Source organism: Pagrus pagrus (assembly GCF_965226575.1).
Source record: "Pagrus pagrus genome assembly, chromosome: 22".
Taxonomy (NCBI): domain Eukaryota; kingdom Metazoa; phylum Chordata; class Actinopteri; order Spariformes; family Sparidae; genus Pagrus; species Pagrus pagrus.
In genome coordinates, this window is record NC_140204.1 from 22,924,928 (window position 1) to 22,944,122 (window position 19,195).

General features: G+C 39.7%; 1 protein-coding gene across 1 annotated transcript; it reads left to right on the forward strand.

The window, feature by feature from the left end:
• Positions 1-1,622: 1,622 nt before the first annotated feature.
• On the forward strand, positions 1,623-19,174 carry LOC311251450 (tyrosine-protein kinase receptor TYRO3). Its single transcript, XM_084343853.1, has 15 exons — positions 1,623-1,827; positions 2,941-2,999; positions 4,383-5,016; positions 6,219-6,374; positions 7,001-7,333; positions 8,067-8,259; positions 9,128-9,219; positions 9,666-9,779; positions 11,448-11,528; positions 11,616-11,708; positions 12,572-12,693; positions 14,901-15,010; positions 15,333-15,492; positions 15,642-15,778; positions 17,543-19,174. The coding sequence occupies exons 1-15, from the start codon at positions 1,722-1,724 to the stop codon at positions 17,865-17,867; spliced, it is 2,715 nt and encodes a 904-aa protein (XP_084199979.1). The 5' UTR covers positions 1,623-1,721; the 3' UTR covers positions 17,868-19,174.
• The last annotated feature ends 21 nt before the right edge of the window (positions 19,175-19,195 follow it).

Consider the following 19,195-nt stretch of genomic DNA (forward strand, 5'->3'; position numbering starts at 1 on the left):
AGCTGGAACAATCAATAGAAGTGACTTCAGGCTCCTGACACTCCAACAGGAACAGGTTAAAAACAGAGTTCGTTCTCACAAACAGAGTGGGAGCGGTCTGCAGAAGGGAATCGTTTAATTGATATGATGAACTTCCTGAGTTGATGGCTGTGGATTTATTATCAGTTACAGACCACATTAGAAACTTCCCCTCCTTGAAGTACACTGTCAGCACATGGCAAAAAAAGTCAGCATGGGCCAAAAAGGAAGAACTTCTCTCACACAAACAAAGCCTGACAAGTTATATTTCCCTTCACATACCTCAAACAAGTCAGTATTTCATTTGACCATTTTGTACTTGAATGATTTAACAAGGCGTGTTTTTATTTTATGTAATCGCGTGTGAATAATTGTTCAAAAGCAAAACTTTCCAAATGACAACATTTCTAAAGAAAGGAAGAGGAAGTGAGAAAGTCTTGCCCAACACAGGATTCTAGGGCCTGGAAAAGAAAACAAAATACAAAGACAGCTGACTGCTCCGGCTTACTTTGTTTCAACACTTAGAGTACCAGTGGATTTAATCACAGTTTATCATAGACTCTCATTACATGAACATTTTAGACCCAACTTGGATTCTAAATCCATCTTTCAGTTTAGTATGTAAGAATTGGCCACCTGTTGATCTTATACTCTTATACTACAAATAGGGGCAGCATAACACCAGAGTTGTCTGAGTAGCTAACTGCTGCTAACTGTTTTTCTGTTGGACTGTAGCTACTGTTGGCTTGTTAGCTCGGTAAACGGTACAGCTAGCCGGAGTGGACCTTTGGACCATACTGGGGACATATTGCACCTTTAATCCCCCTACACCTGGTTTAATGTTAGCCCTGATTTAAAGCTGTGTAAACTTTGAATTCTTTAAAATGATGCTCACGGGGGTCTAGTGTTCAGAAATGGCAGATTGGGAAGAAAATACTCCACTTCTATATGTTCACCAACTGTGTCTGTCAGAGTAACCTAAAAAGTAAAGTTACAGTTGTAAATCCAAGACAGAGGATGTTACATGTTTAAAGCATTTAGCCATTACCTTGCCAGCTACAGAAGTCCACACACTAGCCTGCAGGTAGTCCATATGTCACCCAGCCTGAAGCACCTCCTCAGTATTTTCGTAACTTTTGAATGACAGAAAATATGGTCAAAGTAAACTTTATGATCCCCGGGGGTAATTTATTTTACAGCCAGCAGCGAGTAAAAACAATAATCATCACACGTACCCTCAATAAACACAGAAAAGGGACATTTATTCAGAATAAAGCTTAACATACAGAGAAGGTTACTTCAATACATTGTTGATGTCATGTCTATAATATCTCTGTGCTTAGTACTATTTGTTAAAGTGAGTTTTTTTTGTTTAGGTTCTTGTTTCTTAGACTGTGACTGTATTTTGGTTGTGTTCTGTAGTATATTGTCTTATTGTAGTTTTGGGTTAAGGTTTGGGTTGGGAGCAGTAAAAGGAGCAGCAGCAGAACACAAATACAGGAACACAGCGGGCGGAGGCGTGTTTTCTAGAGGAGGAAGGCTCCTCTCAGCAGTTTAATTACGGCATTCCTCAGAACCTAATCATGAGTAGATGTAAACACAGGCATCAGTCATTTTACTGACCCTCTGGGGAATTGACTGACAGGCTGGGTAAGAGAACTGGCAGCAGAGGTTTATGGTCAGACTGGTATCAAGCTGAAAGCATGGCTGTGTGTAACACTACACTCTTCTGTGTATGGCACGCTTTAATCCTGGTGTGGATCTGGATTCTGGAAGCTGGCTGTGACATACAATATCAGGCTGAGGAGGGTGAGTGATCAGGTGTTTTACATTGAGGATGGAAAACTATTCCAATGAATACATAAAAGTTTAACATGCGGTGGTATTCTATTAAAACTCTGAGGCTCATTACAGTAGACTTTGTGACGGATGTCAGGAAGTGTTTCAGGAAAAGATAGGACTATCATTTTAATTCACTGGCAGTAATAGAAAGTACTTTGTATAATACATATTATATAATGTTTTCATCTGCTTACTGCTGTCTCTGAATACATTATATCATTTAGACAGTTACTGTATCATATTCTTGTAATAGGAATCAAAATCCCCTCAGACATGTAGGACAGTACATATACTATGTGTTTGAGGAAGAAATTTCTTTTTAGTTTTTTTTTAATTCTGACTTTTAACTCAGAAAATTGTACGAATTCTAAGAAAAAGTCTGAATTCGTATTTTAAACTCAGAAATTAAAAAAAAAAGGTCAAAACTCTTAGAAAAAAACTCAGCTTCTTTTTACAGAGGCAAATTTCTTTTTCCATTCAAATCAACAATACTTAAAAGATATCACTTGTAGTTGATATCTAATCTAGCTGGTTGAGTGTGGAACTAATTTGACCTGCTTTATGTACCATTGAGCAGTTTGAGCAGTATAACCTATATCATGCAGGAAAATCTAGAAACAGTCAAAACATTAAACTCAAGTTCATGTCCCTCAAATGAAGCATTTTTTTCAACCTGTTTCACACTCGGCTCTCTTTGCTCTTTTAACTGTTAACGATACTCCCAGCTAATTTCAAAGTAAATCCAGATTTGACCTTAATACAGCTCTCCTTCACCAAAATAGTCTCAGCAGATTTACATTTTGTGGGAACCAACTGAACCTGAATCTGCTGAACTCTGCTGAAACTGTTTCTGAATTTAGAAAGAGGAAATGACCTCAGACACCATCTTCATACTGAAGGAAACAGTGGCAAAGTGTTGTTAGAGTCCTTATCTATAGGTGTGTGATCTTTCTGTGCTGCTTGAAGTGAACTGCTGGTGTATCTCTGACTCTGTTCTGACAGTTAAAAAGGAAAATATCTGTCATACAGCATGATTCAACACAGTGACACAGTTGACTTTCTGTCTTCTTCTCTGTTTAGAGATCTTCCACTCTGACAAACAGACCACACTGGGATGGACTTCTAACCCAACCAAAGAAGTAAGTTGGGTTGCTAATAAGATACAAGATTATTTTTTCATTACGCAACACAGGGTTGTACAGGGAAATGTGAGCTGTAGTTTCTTTATCCAACTCACAAAGTCCAGTTATAATTGGATGAATAAATAATAAGTCATCAAAAAAAAAGTTGGAGTGTGGAGGATTAGTTGAGTAATGTCACTGAGGAAAGAAGCTGCTCTGTGGTTCTGATTTTATTATAAGGCTGTGTCATGTATAGTATAAATACAGTTTGATCAATGGCTGAACAATGACATTACATGTTCATACTAACTGTTTGGCCTCATTATTAAAGAGTTACTCCATCGATTTTAGATTAAAGTGTGTTTACAGGTCTTGGGGAGTACTACTGAGTATGTGAAAAATGTAGTATCAAGCCGTTTGCAGCTCCAGAGGAAGCTGGAGTACCTAGTTGCATTGTGGGTGAGGCTAGTTTCAGACCAAATCTGGCAGTGCGGTGAAAAAGTTGAAACCTCCTCAACTGTCGGAGAAAGTGCAGATGTCATGTTGTGGTGTGACTGAATGACTGAAACCACAGTGGAGTGTAATGTAGTGTGTCACATGTATTCACACAGTTTGACATTGCACACCAGTTTAAAACACATCTGTGGATGCCGACGATCACTGTAGGACCAGCATGCTTAACCTACTGTGGCAGAGACACGACTGCAGATCAGAGGCAGAGCAGAGCGGCTCAGTAGCAGGGCATGTTATTTATTTACTTAGCATTGGTAAATGTTACAGAGGGAACACACATATACACCTACAGTATATACCTTTAACCATCTTACCACTCACATTAAATGGAAATCACTCTTCTAGTTTGAATAACATGGACAACATGCCCAGTGGAAGTGCAGTTTCACTAGATGTTTTTGTTTAAAGGGGCACTGTGTAGTTTTAGAGAAGAAACTCAAACTGAGAATTGTAATATTTAAAATATTAATGAGACAATAATACAAACTCATAAATACGTATTTTCTCCATAAGTGAATAAACAAGCTGTTCTCAGAGGAAAATAAGGTCCTAGAACCCTGTTTGAAGCTAGAAAGGTGGCAGGGTCCGCCACATATAAACAAAGTAAAACAGTATAAATTGTGTTGTCCTGTAAGGTCAGTTTGTTTATTCAGTCATGAAAACAAAGAGAGTTTGTTTATTTAGTTTGAAAAAAATCAGCCAATGAAAATCTTTCTCTTCTCATTAACATTTCTTCACCTAAACAACAGAGTGCTCCTTTAATATTCCACTGTTCATGAGCTCTATCTTGTATCGAGGTTGTCAGGTTTCATCAGGACTTTGTGTGGACCTGTGGTCCTACCCTGCAGCTTCCACTCATGTTCTCTTGCATCTTTCCTATCATCCCAGTGGAGTGAAGTTCGGCTGAGAGTGGGTACCGAGCGTCCGGTGCCTGTGCTCCAAGCCTGTGGAGGACCCAAAAATAGAGCTATTTTAAGCCAGTGGATGGAGCGTAAACATGCCAACGATCTACTGATGGACATTGCATTTGCTCAAGAAGAGGAGCCATCTGGTCAGCTCAGTCCGCTAAAAGTTTACATTTTCAACTCAGACATACCCATCAACCCATACCCCCAACCAACAATTTCAAGAGGCTGGTCAGACCTGGACCTTCAGACCTCTGAGCCGTTTCCTGAGACAGTCTCTCCACAACAAATATCCAGTCACCTGAAGCGCAGCCTGGCTCTGAGCCTGGGCCCTGTCAGACGCAGAGGCTTCCAGCTCGCCTTCTCCTACTCAGGAACATGTGTGCTGGTAACATCCATCAGACTGTACTACAGGAGGTGCCCTCACATTGCGGCTAACCTGACCTTGTTTGAGGGGACAGGGGCCGGGTCCGGTCCCCTGACGGGTACCTGTGTGAAGGGAGCTGTGGAGGTTTCTCCACCTGTTAGAGAGTGTAAGGTGGATGGAGTATGGGGTCCACTGCTGGGGGGATGTACCTGTGAACCTGGCCATCAAGTCGTGGATGACACCTGTCAAGGTATGGAGGTCACATGATTTTTTGTTATTTATTATTTTTCATATATTTTTGTCTTGATCACTGAGCAATACCGCATACACACATAATGAATGAATCTACACATTCTACTTCACGTGTCCTGGCCAGAGATGGAAAGTAAATAAGTACATTTACTGAAGAACTGTAAATAAGTACAGTTTTTATGGTCCTTTTAATTCACTTCAGTATTTACATTTCTGCTTTCACTCCACTACATTTTGGAGGCAAATACTGTTCTTTTTACCAGCTACATTTATTTGGTTACTTTAGTTACTGGTTACTTTGCAGATTACATGCTACATCAGAGCCAAAGTAGTACGTTTTGAGCCTTTTCATGTATGAAATATTAAATCAAAATTTTTTTAGTGTTTGTTTTTACTTTTAAACAAGTAAAAAATCTTGCCAAAAACCTTTTTTTCCCCAATATATATATCATTGGTCAAGGAGTTACACGTAAATGTAACTCTTTTCTTCTCCTGTGATGCCATATACATACTGTACATACATATACATATTATACTTTTTTTTTTCTTACCCCACTTTTGGCTTCATGGTTCTAAATAATGGAGGGGACTCAAGATCAGGGTGCAATAACAAAATGACCAAAATAACAGTGAGGAAGAATAAGTTTTCTGTTCAACAAATGAACACTTTTCAACATCATTTGGTTTCTATATGAACTGCCACAGGCGTCACATTTCTCAGCATCCTGGTAAAAATAATCTTGCAATCTTGCACTTTTTGGATTTATAGATGACGTCTCTTTTATTACATGAACTGCAACCCAGGACTTTCACATCCTCTTTTTCTTGATCTTCTTCCTCCTCAATTTGATCTTTTTTCATTTTATTTTTACTTGAACATAATTCATGTGTTGCCAAGTAGCTCCCCCCACAACACAAAAACATTTATGGACACAACTACATAGGCATACTCACAATGCTGCTATCCTCAGGCCTTTACTTGGAATTGGGCTGAACTTGGGGGTTATTCAAAAGCCATAAGCCCAAAGAGGCTGTGTGCAACTTTGCCAGACCCTGCCAGTTGGAAACTGGACAATCTTCCAAGCAAATGCTTTATCTTACAACCAAGGAAACTTTCAACTACATTAAGAAATAAAACGTTTACAAACAGCACCAGTATCAGTGTTGGGGAACAGACTATCACTATTTCTATTTCAACAGCATGCAGGATGGGCTACTACAAAGCAGCCAATGAGAGTGGAGGATGCCGGCTGTGCCCACCAAACAGCAGGACACGTGAGGAGGGATCAGAGAGGTGCGACTGTCTGCAGGGTTTCAGCCGTCGACCCACTGACCCTGACGACCTCGGCTGCACCAGTAAGAAACACTGAGGGGGGTTTTGGAAACAGACAGCTGTCATCCTATTATCAGACTAACATATGGGATTTGTGATTTCCTTAGTTTACACCTTAATTTGACTATTTTAAAGTTTGATGCCCCCCACTGGTCGTTACTGTGGCAGACACAAATGGACATCACATTCTCACTTGTCTCACTTGTCTTGTTTTGTGTAGTTTGTTGAAGAAATGTTAATGAGAAGAGAAAGCTGATTTTTTTTCTGCCTAAACAAACTAAAAAAAACAAACTCTTTGTTTTCATGACTGAATAAACTGAATAAACAAACTGACCTTAAAGGACAACACAATTTATACTGTTTTACTTTGTTTATATGTGGCGGACCCTGCCACTTTAAAGTTTGAATTCTGAGAAATGTCAGAACTCAAAGAAATGTTTAACAGTGGCCCCAATCCTCTTCTGTAAATTTGAAAGATGCTTTAATAGAAGGGCCTTAAATATACATTTGTCTTTGATGTAAATCAGGATCTGGCTCCGTCTTTATTGTCCATTTCTGCCACATGGACATGATATTAAAAAGAGGACAGATGACACTGGTTGTCTCTCAGTCTAAGTGTGTCTTTGCTGCTCTGTCTTGTCCCCAACAGAACCACCCTCTGCCCCTGTGAATCTTACAGCCCATCATCATAATGACTCTGTGCTGATAGTGACGTGGGATCCTCCTCATGACTGGGGAGGCAGACAGGAAGTGATGTATCGTGTCAACTGTGAGAAGAAAGCAGAGGCTGGGAGTCGGTGGAGGGCATGTGGGGATGATGTGGTTGTCCTGCCAGACTCAGTCGAACTGAGCGGCACATCGGTCAGCATCACAGGACTGAATCCACAGCACGACTACAGACTGTCAGTGAAAGCCTGGAATGATATATCCACCCTGCAGGGGGCACCATCTTCATCCACTGCTACTGTTACCATCCATAGATGTATGTAAGGTCGACTAGATTTCAAAACATTAGATAGGAGGAGTGGGACAAACACATCTCTGAGACAGGAAAGAGACAGCTGGGGGAACAAGGGTTCAATTCTGGTTTCAGTTGCCAACTTTAAGTTTCACTGTGAATGAGTTCCTCATTTAAAGTAGGACTATGTCATTTTTGAAAGAAGATAAAACACATTCTTCCATTTGCAAAAAGTCATAGGCAATAAAACACACCTTAGTTGATTTATTACACTCAAAGGTTTTGCTGCCACAGCCTCACTTAAAGGAACAGTTCACCCAAAATTGTGAATTCAGTCATCATCTCCTCCACACATGCTGATGGAAAGTCAGATGAAGTTTCGTAGTCCACAAAACATTTCTGGAGCTTCACAGTTAAAGAGCGTTGCAGCATTCTCCTAAACAACTGAAGTAGCTGGAGACTTGTTTACAGGGTACATTCAGGACAGCTCATAGTTGAATTGAGTATCACCAGTGAACTGGTGGGCAGTTTAACGCTACATTGGTTGAATTTCTTGTCACTTTGGGGCAATAGAACAAGTTGTAAACACAGACTATCTGTGTCTTCTTGTGTTCTCCTTACAGCTCGAACTTGGGCTCATATAAATATTGAAAAGTGAAGTGCCACTGGGTACTTTAACAAAATAAGAAAGTGCATCTTTAACATCTTCAGAATGTCAAAAGTACTGTTATTTAGATAAACGTGCGTTGTCTTCCAGGGAAGGTTCCTCCTGTGGTGACCACTGCGACCCAGACCTTCAACATCTCAGAGCAGGAAATAACACCAGCTCCTGTGGTGCAGAGTCGCTTCTCCCAGTGGCTCACAGTTGGTGTTTTATTCGGCATCTTGCTGCTTGTGGCTGTAATCTGGATTGCTGTGGGTGTCCTGCGCTGCAACTATGCTAAACTCAGGTAAAGGGACCTTCAACTGCTGTTTTTCCAATTGTAAAAGAAATGTATGGAAATGTTCAATATTCCAAAACGAAAGCTTTCCAACTCATAGTGCAGGATGAACTATTTGCACCTAGCAGTGCTCTGGATTTTGATAAGGTTTAATAAGGTTAATAAACTGGTGGAGACTTCAAGGTGAGACAGCCCACACTTCATGGTTTAATGTTTAGGATTCATGGTTCTTTTAATTGTCCTTCTATGACACAGGGGTGTACAATGAAATGCAAGTTGTCCCCTTGTTCTACACAAGAAACATATTTTTTATGGTGGAGTGTTGAGGATGAGACCAGAAGTCTGGTGGTATTTAAACTTTTTCTATAACTGTCAGTGTACACAGATGGGAGCTGTGCGATGTGCTGGTGAAGCTACGCAGGAAGGAGGAGAAAACAGTGCTTTGTCGAAAATGACAAAAAGACAACAAAAGAAGTGACACAGTGAGGGGTTTTGAAATGTTTGTTTTTGGTGCCCTCCAACCAAGAGTAGGAATAAAAAAGAGAGCAATACAAGCTGCTGCCTAATATAAGCATGTCTTAATATTGCCTGAAGATCCAGTTGTTATTCTAGTTAATTATTGAGATAATCTTGAATATCAACATCATTTCACTACCGAATTAAAATGTTCAGCCTCTAGCTGTTGTGGGGACATCAGAGAAAAAAATAGGATTGTATGACAAAACACTTTTTTCCAATCACAGAAAACTTGATAAGAAAATAATTACATCATTTTCCATATGGGGACCCTCCTGCACAGGTTATACATGAAGTGATTTTGACTAAATTGTGAGGCCAAATTTACTGATAAGGATATTAAGTAATAATTTCTCTACAGGTCTGACCAGGATGTTGAGCTTCTGCCGATGGACACTGTAATTTCCTATCGACGTCCAGAGGAGGCTGAGGCTGCACCACAGCAGGCCAACAGTAAGTGTCACAGTCCTGAACAGTAGTAGTAATACTTTGACATCTTTGTATTTCGTCATTTCTCCTCCTCGAGAACAGCAAACCAAACAAGCATTGTTCTCTTCTTCTGTGGTCCTACTAAGGAATATCACATTCAGGACACACTGGGAAATATGTCGATGTCAGAGTAAGGGCAACCACTCAGAAAAGGTCACCAGTGCTACCATTTGCCATTTACACTGAAAGCACCATGAGAAAATGTGAAACTGGCTGAGGTTAGGATGTAGTTACTGTAAAACCAACAAGGTCCCAGCACACTTGACATTAAAATGCATGGTTGTGTGTTGAAGTTGATATAAATCATTTCCATCACAAATTCATCTTCATATTCACACTCCTACATTTTAACTGTCAGGCCAACGAGAAACTGATTTTAACAGTCACAAATGATTTCCTCCTTGTTTCAGTGGTGGAGGGTGTGGCCCAGTTGTTGGAGGGGCTCAGTGGCAGGCTGCTGGACAGTCTTAAGGAGGTCCTGGTGGAGAGACACAAGCTCACCCTGGGCAAGGAGCTTGGCAAAGGTCAGTCCATGAGTCCCCATCAACAATAATCTCTCAATATTGTGGCTAATACTGTAGATGTCTCTTCTGCTGGCATATTAAATTCATCTCTTCCTACAGCACACCTGATAGGATAAAGCGGCACAGTGTCACCAAGGATTACAATTATATTGTAGGATTCTGCAGTTCCTTAATAACATTGAATGCCAGTGCAAAATGTAGTGTGCCCCTACGTTGCAAAACAGAAGGAAGGGTGTCAAGGTTGGTGTGGTGGATGTGTACTTGTTGCTTAATCTGAACCCCAACTTAACCATAGTTTATTTGTCATAACCATGATCCTTACCATACTGCAGTTGCTATGCAAACATATAGTAGAATGCAATTGTAGACAGATTACAACAAACAAACAATCTGTTATTTTGCATACTTATCCAATATCAACATTCTGCGTGTCTTGCTGGACTTCATATTTGTTTCTAATAAACAGATGGTAAGTCACAATGGTCTCTATGGAAACACTGTCAATTCACTCCTGAGCTCTGAGTCTGAAGTATTTCACTGTTCACTGTACAGTACAGTTAAATCCAATGTTAAGTGTGTTTGACTTTTTATGTTGTTCTCTTAATGAGAATTATAACACTGCAGGTAGTGGACTACACTCTCACACAATGTGTAAAAAGCGTTGAATGAGGCGTATTAATCACAAACAAACTGCCAATATGCATGGCCACCAGAATGACCTAGTGTCAATTCTTTGGCTGAAAAGAGCCTGTTGAGTTTTCTGTCGTAAACTCACATTAGAGTTAGAAATGAATGATGAAAGAGTGAACATTTTTTTCATACAACCCTGGACTCTTACTTAACTTTTGAATCAATCAGAGATGAGAATTATGCCATAAAGATGCAGAATCATTTTGATCCTGTATCTATAGCAGGTCAGTTAGTTAGGGCCAACGCTTTTTAAGAGGTAGTGAGTCATGTCTGCATCTAAAGTATCTGTATAGTTCACTGATTGGTCAGATGCTTGTCCAGTCCGGCTCAAATGTTTTTCAATAGATGTTTTCCAGAATTAAATCTTGGAGCAACAGGACTAAGTGTCAGAGCAGGTCTGCCCAAGGTGTGGCCGGCGGGCCACAATCGGCCTGCCCAAAGGTTCAGTTTGGCCCAGCAGATGTTTTTAGATCAAATATTTTCAGTATTAAAATATATACATGTACATACAATATTAATCGCTGTTTAAACTAATTTAATTTTGTTAGGTATAATGGTCCTTAAATATGGAGATCCCTAATTAGTGTTAATCATTTCTATCATGTTAGCACAGCAAGCAGAGTGACACAGGAAATCAGTTACAGTAAATAAGGGAACTTTGGATCCTAGTAGCATTTTGATTCATAACTAAACAATACTATACAGTAGGTGCTTGCTTTTTGCCAGTGGCCCTGACTGACAGACATTGCAGTCCCCAGCATGCCTCTAGCACAGCTAAGAACTGAGCTTGTGAGATGTATTGAGGATTCTGAATGATAGCCTACACCTCCATCGTAAAATTAGCAGCCAGACTTTAGTGCATTGAACGGCACCATTACATACATCAAACAAATTGTTTAAAACAGTTAACCCAAGTTTGATTTAAAAAAATCAGATATCCAGTATCTAAAATTATTTCACTTCTTTTTTGTTCTGCAGGAGAGTTTGGCTCAGTGTATGAAGGGGTCTTCACCACAGACAAAGGCATGGACATCAAGGTGGCTGTGAAGACCCTGAGAGGTGTGTGTACTTAAACTCAGACCCTTTGTCAGAGCTCTGCTTTGCTGTTTCTTATTTGTGTCACTCTTCTTTGTCCCATACATCCAGTTGGAATCCACAGCCAGGAAGACTTACATGAGTTTTTGAGAGAGGCAGAGATCATGCAGAACTTCGATCACGAAAATGTGGTCAGACTGCTTGGTAAGATATACCTCACACCTTATTCAATACTTGTATGCCTAACTCTCCTGCATGACTGTGATGACTTGATCCTTAAGACATGTTTAGGACACCACCAGTGTGTCCTTTGCTGTCTGCAACATTCCACAATACGTTGCACGGTGGCCACTCATTGAGTTCTGGAGTGGGTTGTCAAGTTCATTCTACTAGCCTTCAGTATTTTGACCTCATGTGTTTGTTGGCCACGATCTTTAAAAGTAGCTGTACATTTTAAATTGGACATTACTTAGGCTAGCTTATCAAGTTGCAGGCAGTGCAGTGGGTTTTCAATTCTTTTAAATGTGAATATCAAAAGACCTGCTTGATAGACTGGCTTTTTGGGTAACAAAGGGCTGATTCTGCAGGAGATGACCAAAGCTCAAAGCTCCCAATTACTACTTTTCAGAGCTTTCATCCTCATCTTTTGGTGTTTAGTACGCAAAGAGATAATAGATTAGGTGTCCTTGTAGGTCCCCTAACCTTGACAACGTTCTAAATTTAACAATCCATGGTCTGTGTTTTTGTGTCTAAAGCTAACAAACCTTAACCATAACACTGTGACATAAAACAGATTTATTATCCAACAGTGATTTGCAATGATTTTGAATGACACAGAAAAATGATGTCATCCTGATCATCATCACCTTAACAGGAGAATCAAATCAGAAAACACTTTTGTCACTTTAAAGGCATGGACAAACAATGTGTTTTGTCAACATTTCACATCTTTACCATCATTAAATCACTTGGCAGATAATTCATTTTCTGACCTGACACTGTTGCCACCTGTAATACTGCAACTAGAATGTGATAAACTATAGTACATGTCTGTGTTTGTCCTGTAGGGGTGACTTTACAGAGAGAGCAGGACATTCCTCTGCCTGTTCCCCTGGTCATCCTGCCCTTCATGAAACATGGAGACCTTCGCCGGTTCCTCATTGATACACGCTATGGCGACATTCCTATGGTAAGATGCACTCAGCATATGCATGAACATAACTGCAATGTCAGCACATGCTTACATAGACAGATACATACAAGGACACTTTAAAGTTTGACTCCCACAGGACAGGAGATTGGTTTGAGAGTAGTTTCTCTCTTGATAAATGGCATTAAGAGGTTTTTCTTTTATAGCTTTGGCCATCCTTTCTATTAGTTATAACATTGTACTTAAGTCCAACAGGGCTCGAAACACGAGTGGTCAGACAATCAGACAGCTTGTAAACAACATATCTGTACAGATGTTATGGAATTTTGTATCAGCATTAAAGGTCCTTAGAGGAAGAATCCAAATGTTTCAGTGAATCCCACTGACTGATACCAAAATGTGCCTTTTCCATCTTCTCTGTAGCCCTCAAAATATTGAATTTTTACACAAGATATTTCATAATCAGAATCATAGGCAGATTGCAAAGAATGATTTGAGCAAGACTAATGATAAATTTCTGAGATTTCCAAAATAAATAAAATCCAGGAAATCCAGTTTGAGTTATGCATGAGTTTTATGGATCATACACATTTCTAAATGTATCATACTGATAACCTTTTAATTCACTATCTTAACAATTGCAAGGTAAACAGTACAATATTGCTGTCTACATTACGCAGTGAGTCATCAGGAGTGTGTGCTTGCATGTATAGATCAGAGCAGGCATACTTTATCTAGAACGACCACTTGAATGTAAACAAGCACTGTGAAAGAGCCGGCACCAAATTGAAATAACAAGTAGCACCATGTCTAAAAGCTCCCGTGTTGCATTTTACACATTAGGCAATAAAAAGCACTACAGGTGACCCTTTTCTGAGAAGGAAGGGCAGGAAAAGAAGAGATCTGTGGCTTCAGGTCGCCTGCAGAGAGGATGAAAATGGTAAACTGGGTGACAAACAGTCAATATGTGTGCCGATTATGTCTGGAAGTCGAAGTGAATCAGAAAAGAGAAGAGTCTCTGTGAAGATGTAGCTACATATTTTACTGTGAAAAAAAACATATGGCCCTACATAATACACCTGCTTTTAGAATGGTTTTAGTTTGGTTTAACTGCTGGGAGCAGAGAGGGTATTTTAATGTTAACTCATCACACTGGTTGAGCCAACCTACCTTGTAGTATAGCATATACTATGGGGGGGACAGGTAGGGAAACACACAACAGGGAAAGAAAACAAGAAAAACAAAACCTTCCCGGTACACAATGTGACACACAAACATCTAGCAAAATGGAGACAGCGGTTCTGTTTTGCCACAATGTAATTAGTTTTCAGTAACATTGGACACATTGGACAGAATATCAAAACAAAATGAAGTGTGTAAATTACAGAAAAGGTCATCTATAACAGAAATACATTACCTGAGCAGCCAATAAACCCTCTGGAGGCAGACTGAAAGGACACTCACCAACCCCTGTGTTTTTCCCACAAACTGACACGGCACACAGAAGTGTCCACTGCCATACCATCAGACTACGGAGCAGCTTTATTCCTCAGGCTACGAGACTCATCAATTCATCAGCAACACTCCATTTTCCAAAATGGATGTAGCAGAACTCAAAGGACTCAAACATTGTTTTGTTTTTTAAACCCTTGTGATTTAAAAATGACACCAAATTTACCTTTACCTTTAAGTTTACCCTAGGCTGTAGACTGACTACAACAAACTATGATTGTTTGCCTAAATAGTCAGAAGACTCTGGCTCATTTATATGATTAAAAAGTAATAGGGTATCCTTATTGTATTCCACCCAAAGGGGTGGGCATAATGCAAGGACAAAATACAGGATGGGCCTCTTCCCCTCATAATGACCCACTGAGCTGTGGCAAAAGTTGACCTAGGTTCAGCTACACTGCATTGTTCTCATCACAATGAAAGAGAAAGTAGGTTTGTCACACATCTCTTTCCACTGGTATTGACGGGTGTAGCCTGTAGCCTGTGGATGACCTTAGAGAGACTTGTACTAAGGCTGTCAAAATGAAAACTGCTGTCTGAATAGAGTTTACAGTTTATGCCTTTTGAATTTTTCATTCTACAGCTTACTTCCATCATTTGCTTTATCATCACAGCCGCAACACAAACATGCTTACGTCTGCACAATATTATGTTAAATACATTAAAATAAAAAAATAATTACATTAAAAATTCAAAATAAAACAGAGAATACACCTGTTTCTATCCTCCTTCAGTTTGTGCCCCATCAGAGTCTCCTGCGCTTCATGATTGACATTGCAGCTGGGATGGACTATCTGAGCTCGCAGGGGTTCCTGCATCGAGACCTGGCTGCACGCAACTGCATGTGAGTCCATCAGAGGGAGACACTGAGAGGGGAGCTCGAAATCAACGACTCCTTGTTCATATAAGACTGTGTCTCTGTCCTCAGCTATTGGTATTCAACCATGGCTTGTATCTGTGAAGGAAGCCGCTTAAAATTTCAATAAAGTGGACTGAGAGCCTCAGAGGGGACAGTGTGTGTGTGTTGGGAGAAAATATAAAAAAACAGTGTGTCAGAACTCTTGTTGTTGTTATTTGATCTGACTCCAGAGAGTAGTGCCTGCACCTCTGTAAGCCTATGCTGATTACACAAATGAACTTTTTAAAAACATGTTTGTAATCCACAGGCTGGGTGATGACCTAAGGGTCTGTGTGGCTGACTTCGGCCTGTCCAAGAAGATCCATAGCAGCAATTATTATCGTCAGAAAGTAGCTGTCCGTGTGCCAATCAAGTGGATGGCCATGGAGAGCCTCTCTGAGTCCGTCTACACCACCAAAAGTGACGTGGTGAGTTCAGACTTCTGAGGAACATCACTTTGTCATGGAGAGGTTTTTGGCCTCAATCAATTGATAAACAGTTGAGATTATAGAAGTAGAGATTAAAATCAGATTTAATAAATGTGGACCTTTATGAATGTCTGGTCCCGTCCTCTCAGTGGGCATTTGGCGTGACTATGTGGGAGATTGTGTCCAGGGGAAGAACTCCCTATCCTGGAATTCACAACCACGAGCTGCTGGAAATGCTGCTGTCTGGACACAGGCTCAAACCACCTGAGGACTGTGACCACAAACTGTGAGTTCCTGAGTTTATCATTTTCATTTTATATTTTGACACAAGAGATTTTGAGACATTAACAGAAAACTAGGGGTACCAGTGGGCAGAACAAGAAAGTTGGGGAGAGTATTGTAAAGACGGCTAAACTCTATCTTTGTATTGTTTTATTATTCGATTTAAATATTATACAAATATACATGCTTACTTCTAATATTAAAGCCTAATTGATTTTATATATATGTTATATTGGTACTAGAAATCATTAATTAATCCAAAGAAAACATACAGTAAATCCAAGTTTACGGGACGCTTGGCTGGCGAAGGGGCTTTAAAGAATAACTAGTGCAGTGCTTGTTCAGAATATGCTATACGCCACAGATGGCCACAGACTCATTCCTCCCACCCCGACAATAGCAAACAAGTCTGATATTTACAAGTTAAAATCTGAATGATTACCTCTGTACTCTCCGAGCCGGACCACAACAAACAATGAGAAGGGCATCCCCGAGCAGCTGGGGGGAAATGTTGGGTCCCTGTAAATGACAGAAACACAAAATCTCGCCTCCAGTTCTCGTTGAAGAACATAAAACCAGTGTTGACTGTGTCTCCCCACTCATCCTGACTCGTTCAATCTTCTGCTTTTGTTTTTTTCTCACTGCAATGGTTTACTACAGCAAGTTGCTGCACCACAGTAACCTCCGCTTTGTTTACATCTGCTTCCCCATGAGATCACGTGAGAGGGTTCATGTGTGAGTCCAGCTTCAGTCTGCAGAGCCATGAATCCAGAGTGCTTAAGACCTGCCCCCGCTGCTGCACAGAGCGGTGTTCACTGTTTATTCCAAATGTATTCATAATGAACATGTCACACACTGCACTACCTTGGGTCCTCAACACCAAACCTGCCATGTGTGAAGTAGATCAGATGAACAGTTCATGAGATATGTCAACAACACGCAGATCTCTTGCTTTATAGTTTGATGTGTGGAAATTAAAGTTAACTCAAATTCCGAAACAACAACCACTTTTGGTGTGATATCTGTAAACGCAGATGGTTTTTGTTTTATTTGTTCAGGTTTTAAGATATCTGTGTGAGATTTCTGCCTCCACAGAATACACAGAGGTGGATGGAATTGTGTTTGTGGTAAGAATTATTTAGTGATTTATTCATTAAAATTAAAATTAAAATAGGAAAATCAACAGCAACACCTATTTCGCAAAATAGTGATCCTGGTAATTCACAGTACGCACTAGAAACAGTTTTTATAGGGACTATTTCTTTGACAGAAAGTAGTCCCAGTTAAGATCATTTAACACAATATGATCTGTATCTTACCAGTTTACAAAAACATCATCATCAATTGTCACCCATAATGCACAGCAACAATTTTTCCAATCCTGATACCATTTAAATCTATAGACACTATTTAATGGGGAATAATGAGTGAATGCAAGATGACTGTTTTACTTCTCCCTCTCATTTTTAGATTTGTCTATCAAGTTAAATTTTGACCAAATATTAAATGTATTAATATGTTTATTATGTGTTTATTGATCTGGTTTATTATGGGTTGTAATTATGTCAGAATTACTGAGAAAAAATATCACTTTTGTAGAACTGCTCACAACTCAAAGACATGTGATCCCTGTAATGATATGTCTTCAGTGTAAGTGTGACCTAAGCATAGCTTTATTTTATTCCATTGGTATAGAGAATATTTTTATATATCGACAGTATATTTATGTGGGCCTCACTCTGCCGTCTCCATCTCGCCCCAAACACAGTTATGAAGTCATGCGGAGCTGCTGGGATAAGGAGCCGAGCCACAGGCCTGGCTTCAGGGAACTGGGCGAGACACTGAAAGGTCTTCTGTCGGAGCTTCCGGCGCTGGAGGCCAGCCAGGAGGCCAGCTACATCAACCAGGTCCTGGAAGTTGCTGCTGCGGCTGCCTCTCAGGATCCACAGACAGACTCTGGGGGAAGACTGGAAAATGTCTACCTGCCTGCTCCCATGGGTGCTGCTGCAGCCAGAGATGAGGATATAGAAGTAGAGGATGGTTACCTTAAGTGTATTACTGGCTCATTAGTAAAGGGGGATGATGATCACTAAAAAGACAGTGTCTTTGTAGAAAAAAAAAAAGTAAATATATATCTTGGACCATAAGATATATATTGGACCGTTTATGAACTGTGTGTGTGTGTGAGAGAAACAGAGATGTTGTGTGTATGTGTGCATAAACCGCTCAGTGGCATTTCCAGGGGACAGGGATTCGGGGGTGGGGGTGGATGGTTAGCCAGGAGTGACAATGTCTCCAATTGGAATTCGATAAACAGCAAGAGGGTGACAGAAATGACAATGTTTTACAATATTTGCACATCCTTATTGTGTATCAATTACAAAAAAAATATGAATTACTAGTTAAGGTACGTGAGTGTATGGAAGTTCATTTCTGTCAGAAAAAGGGGAAAACACCCCACAAACATATGAGATGGTAGGAATTATTTTATGAAAAAAATGCTAAAGTTAAGTCAAAGTTAAATTAGGATTTACCACATCAGTCAAAATTTTGACTTTCTAATTTAAACCATGAAATTATTCAACATGTCAACCTTTTAGGGTCAAATTCAAATCCAGTGCTTCACAGATTGTAAAGCTCCCAGAGGCACATTATGATTTATGATATTGGACTATATATAAATAAAATTGAGTTAACTTGACAAATATAGAACTGATCACAAAAGTTGTTTCAAGAACTTGCTTATATAGAATCTCATTGTCTTTTTTTCAAAGTGTATACATCTCATTTACCTAAAATGCATGTTTGACAGTGTCATATCTCTAACTCACAACTTTCTCTAACATTAGTTTGGAGACCTCCTAACATTAATTCTGTTTTTTATCTTTCTGGCAGAAATGGGCTTCCATTGTTTGCATAAGATAAGATAAGAAGACTTAATTGATTCCTAAGCAGGGAAATTCACTTGGCATGGAACTGTAGTTGCACCTGTGAGTCTGTAAATACAATGCAAACATGGGATTTGAGTCTGAAAGTGGTATAATTCAACAGGGCACAGCTCCTGAGGGCTGGGTAATAATTTATCATTACCATTTATTGTCCCTTTATAATCTGATCATGACAATATTCTAATGCAAGATATTGTGACTAATTGTGACAGTTTCAATGTATTAAGGAATGATAAAAAGTACCACTTACTTGTGATTTTAAATAGCCTACTTCAGTGAATATCTTAGCTCATTCATACTGAGTTGAGCTTTGACAATTATGGAGTATTAATTTATGTCAATTAAACAAGCAATACGCAGCTGCTTGGAGAAGACATTGTTCTATGAAAATATATATGCTGTTCCAGTGAATGCAGATCCTTGTATAGTATGCTATGTAGTTGTTTTTTTAAAAAGACTCATTTTCATAATAA

What these genes read in the sequence shown, in the direction of transcription:
- LOC311251450 (XM_084343853.1), top strand. Translation starts at nt 1,722, where the DNA reads ATGGCTGTGTGTAACACTACACTCTTCTGTGTATGGCACGCTTTAATC. An exon ending in ACAATATCAGGCTGAGGAGG is followed by an intron (nt 1,828 to 2,940) that starts GTGAGTGATCAG and finishes TTCTCTGTTTAG; the next exon opens with AGATCTTCCACTCTGACAAA. An exon ending in TGCACCACAGCAGGCCAACA is followed by an intron (nt 9,220 to 9,665) that starts GTAAGTGTCACA and finishes TCCTTGTTTCAG; the next exon opens with TGGTGGAGGGTGTGGCCCAG.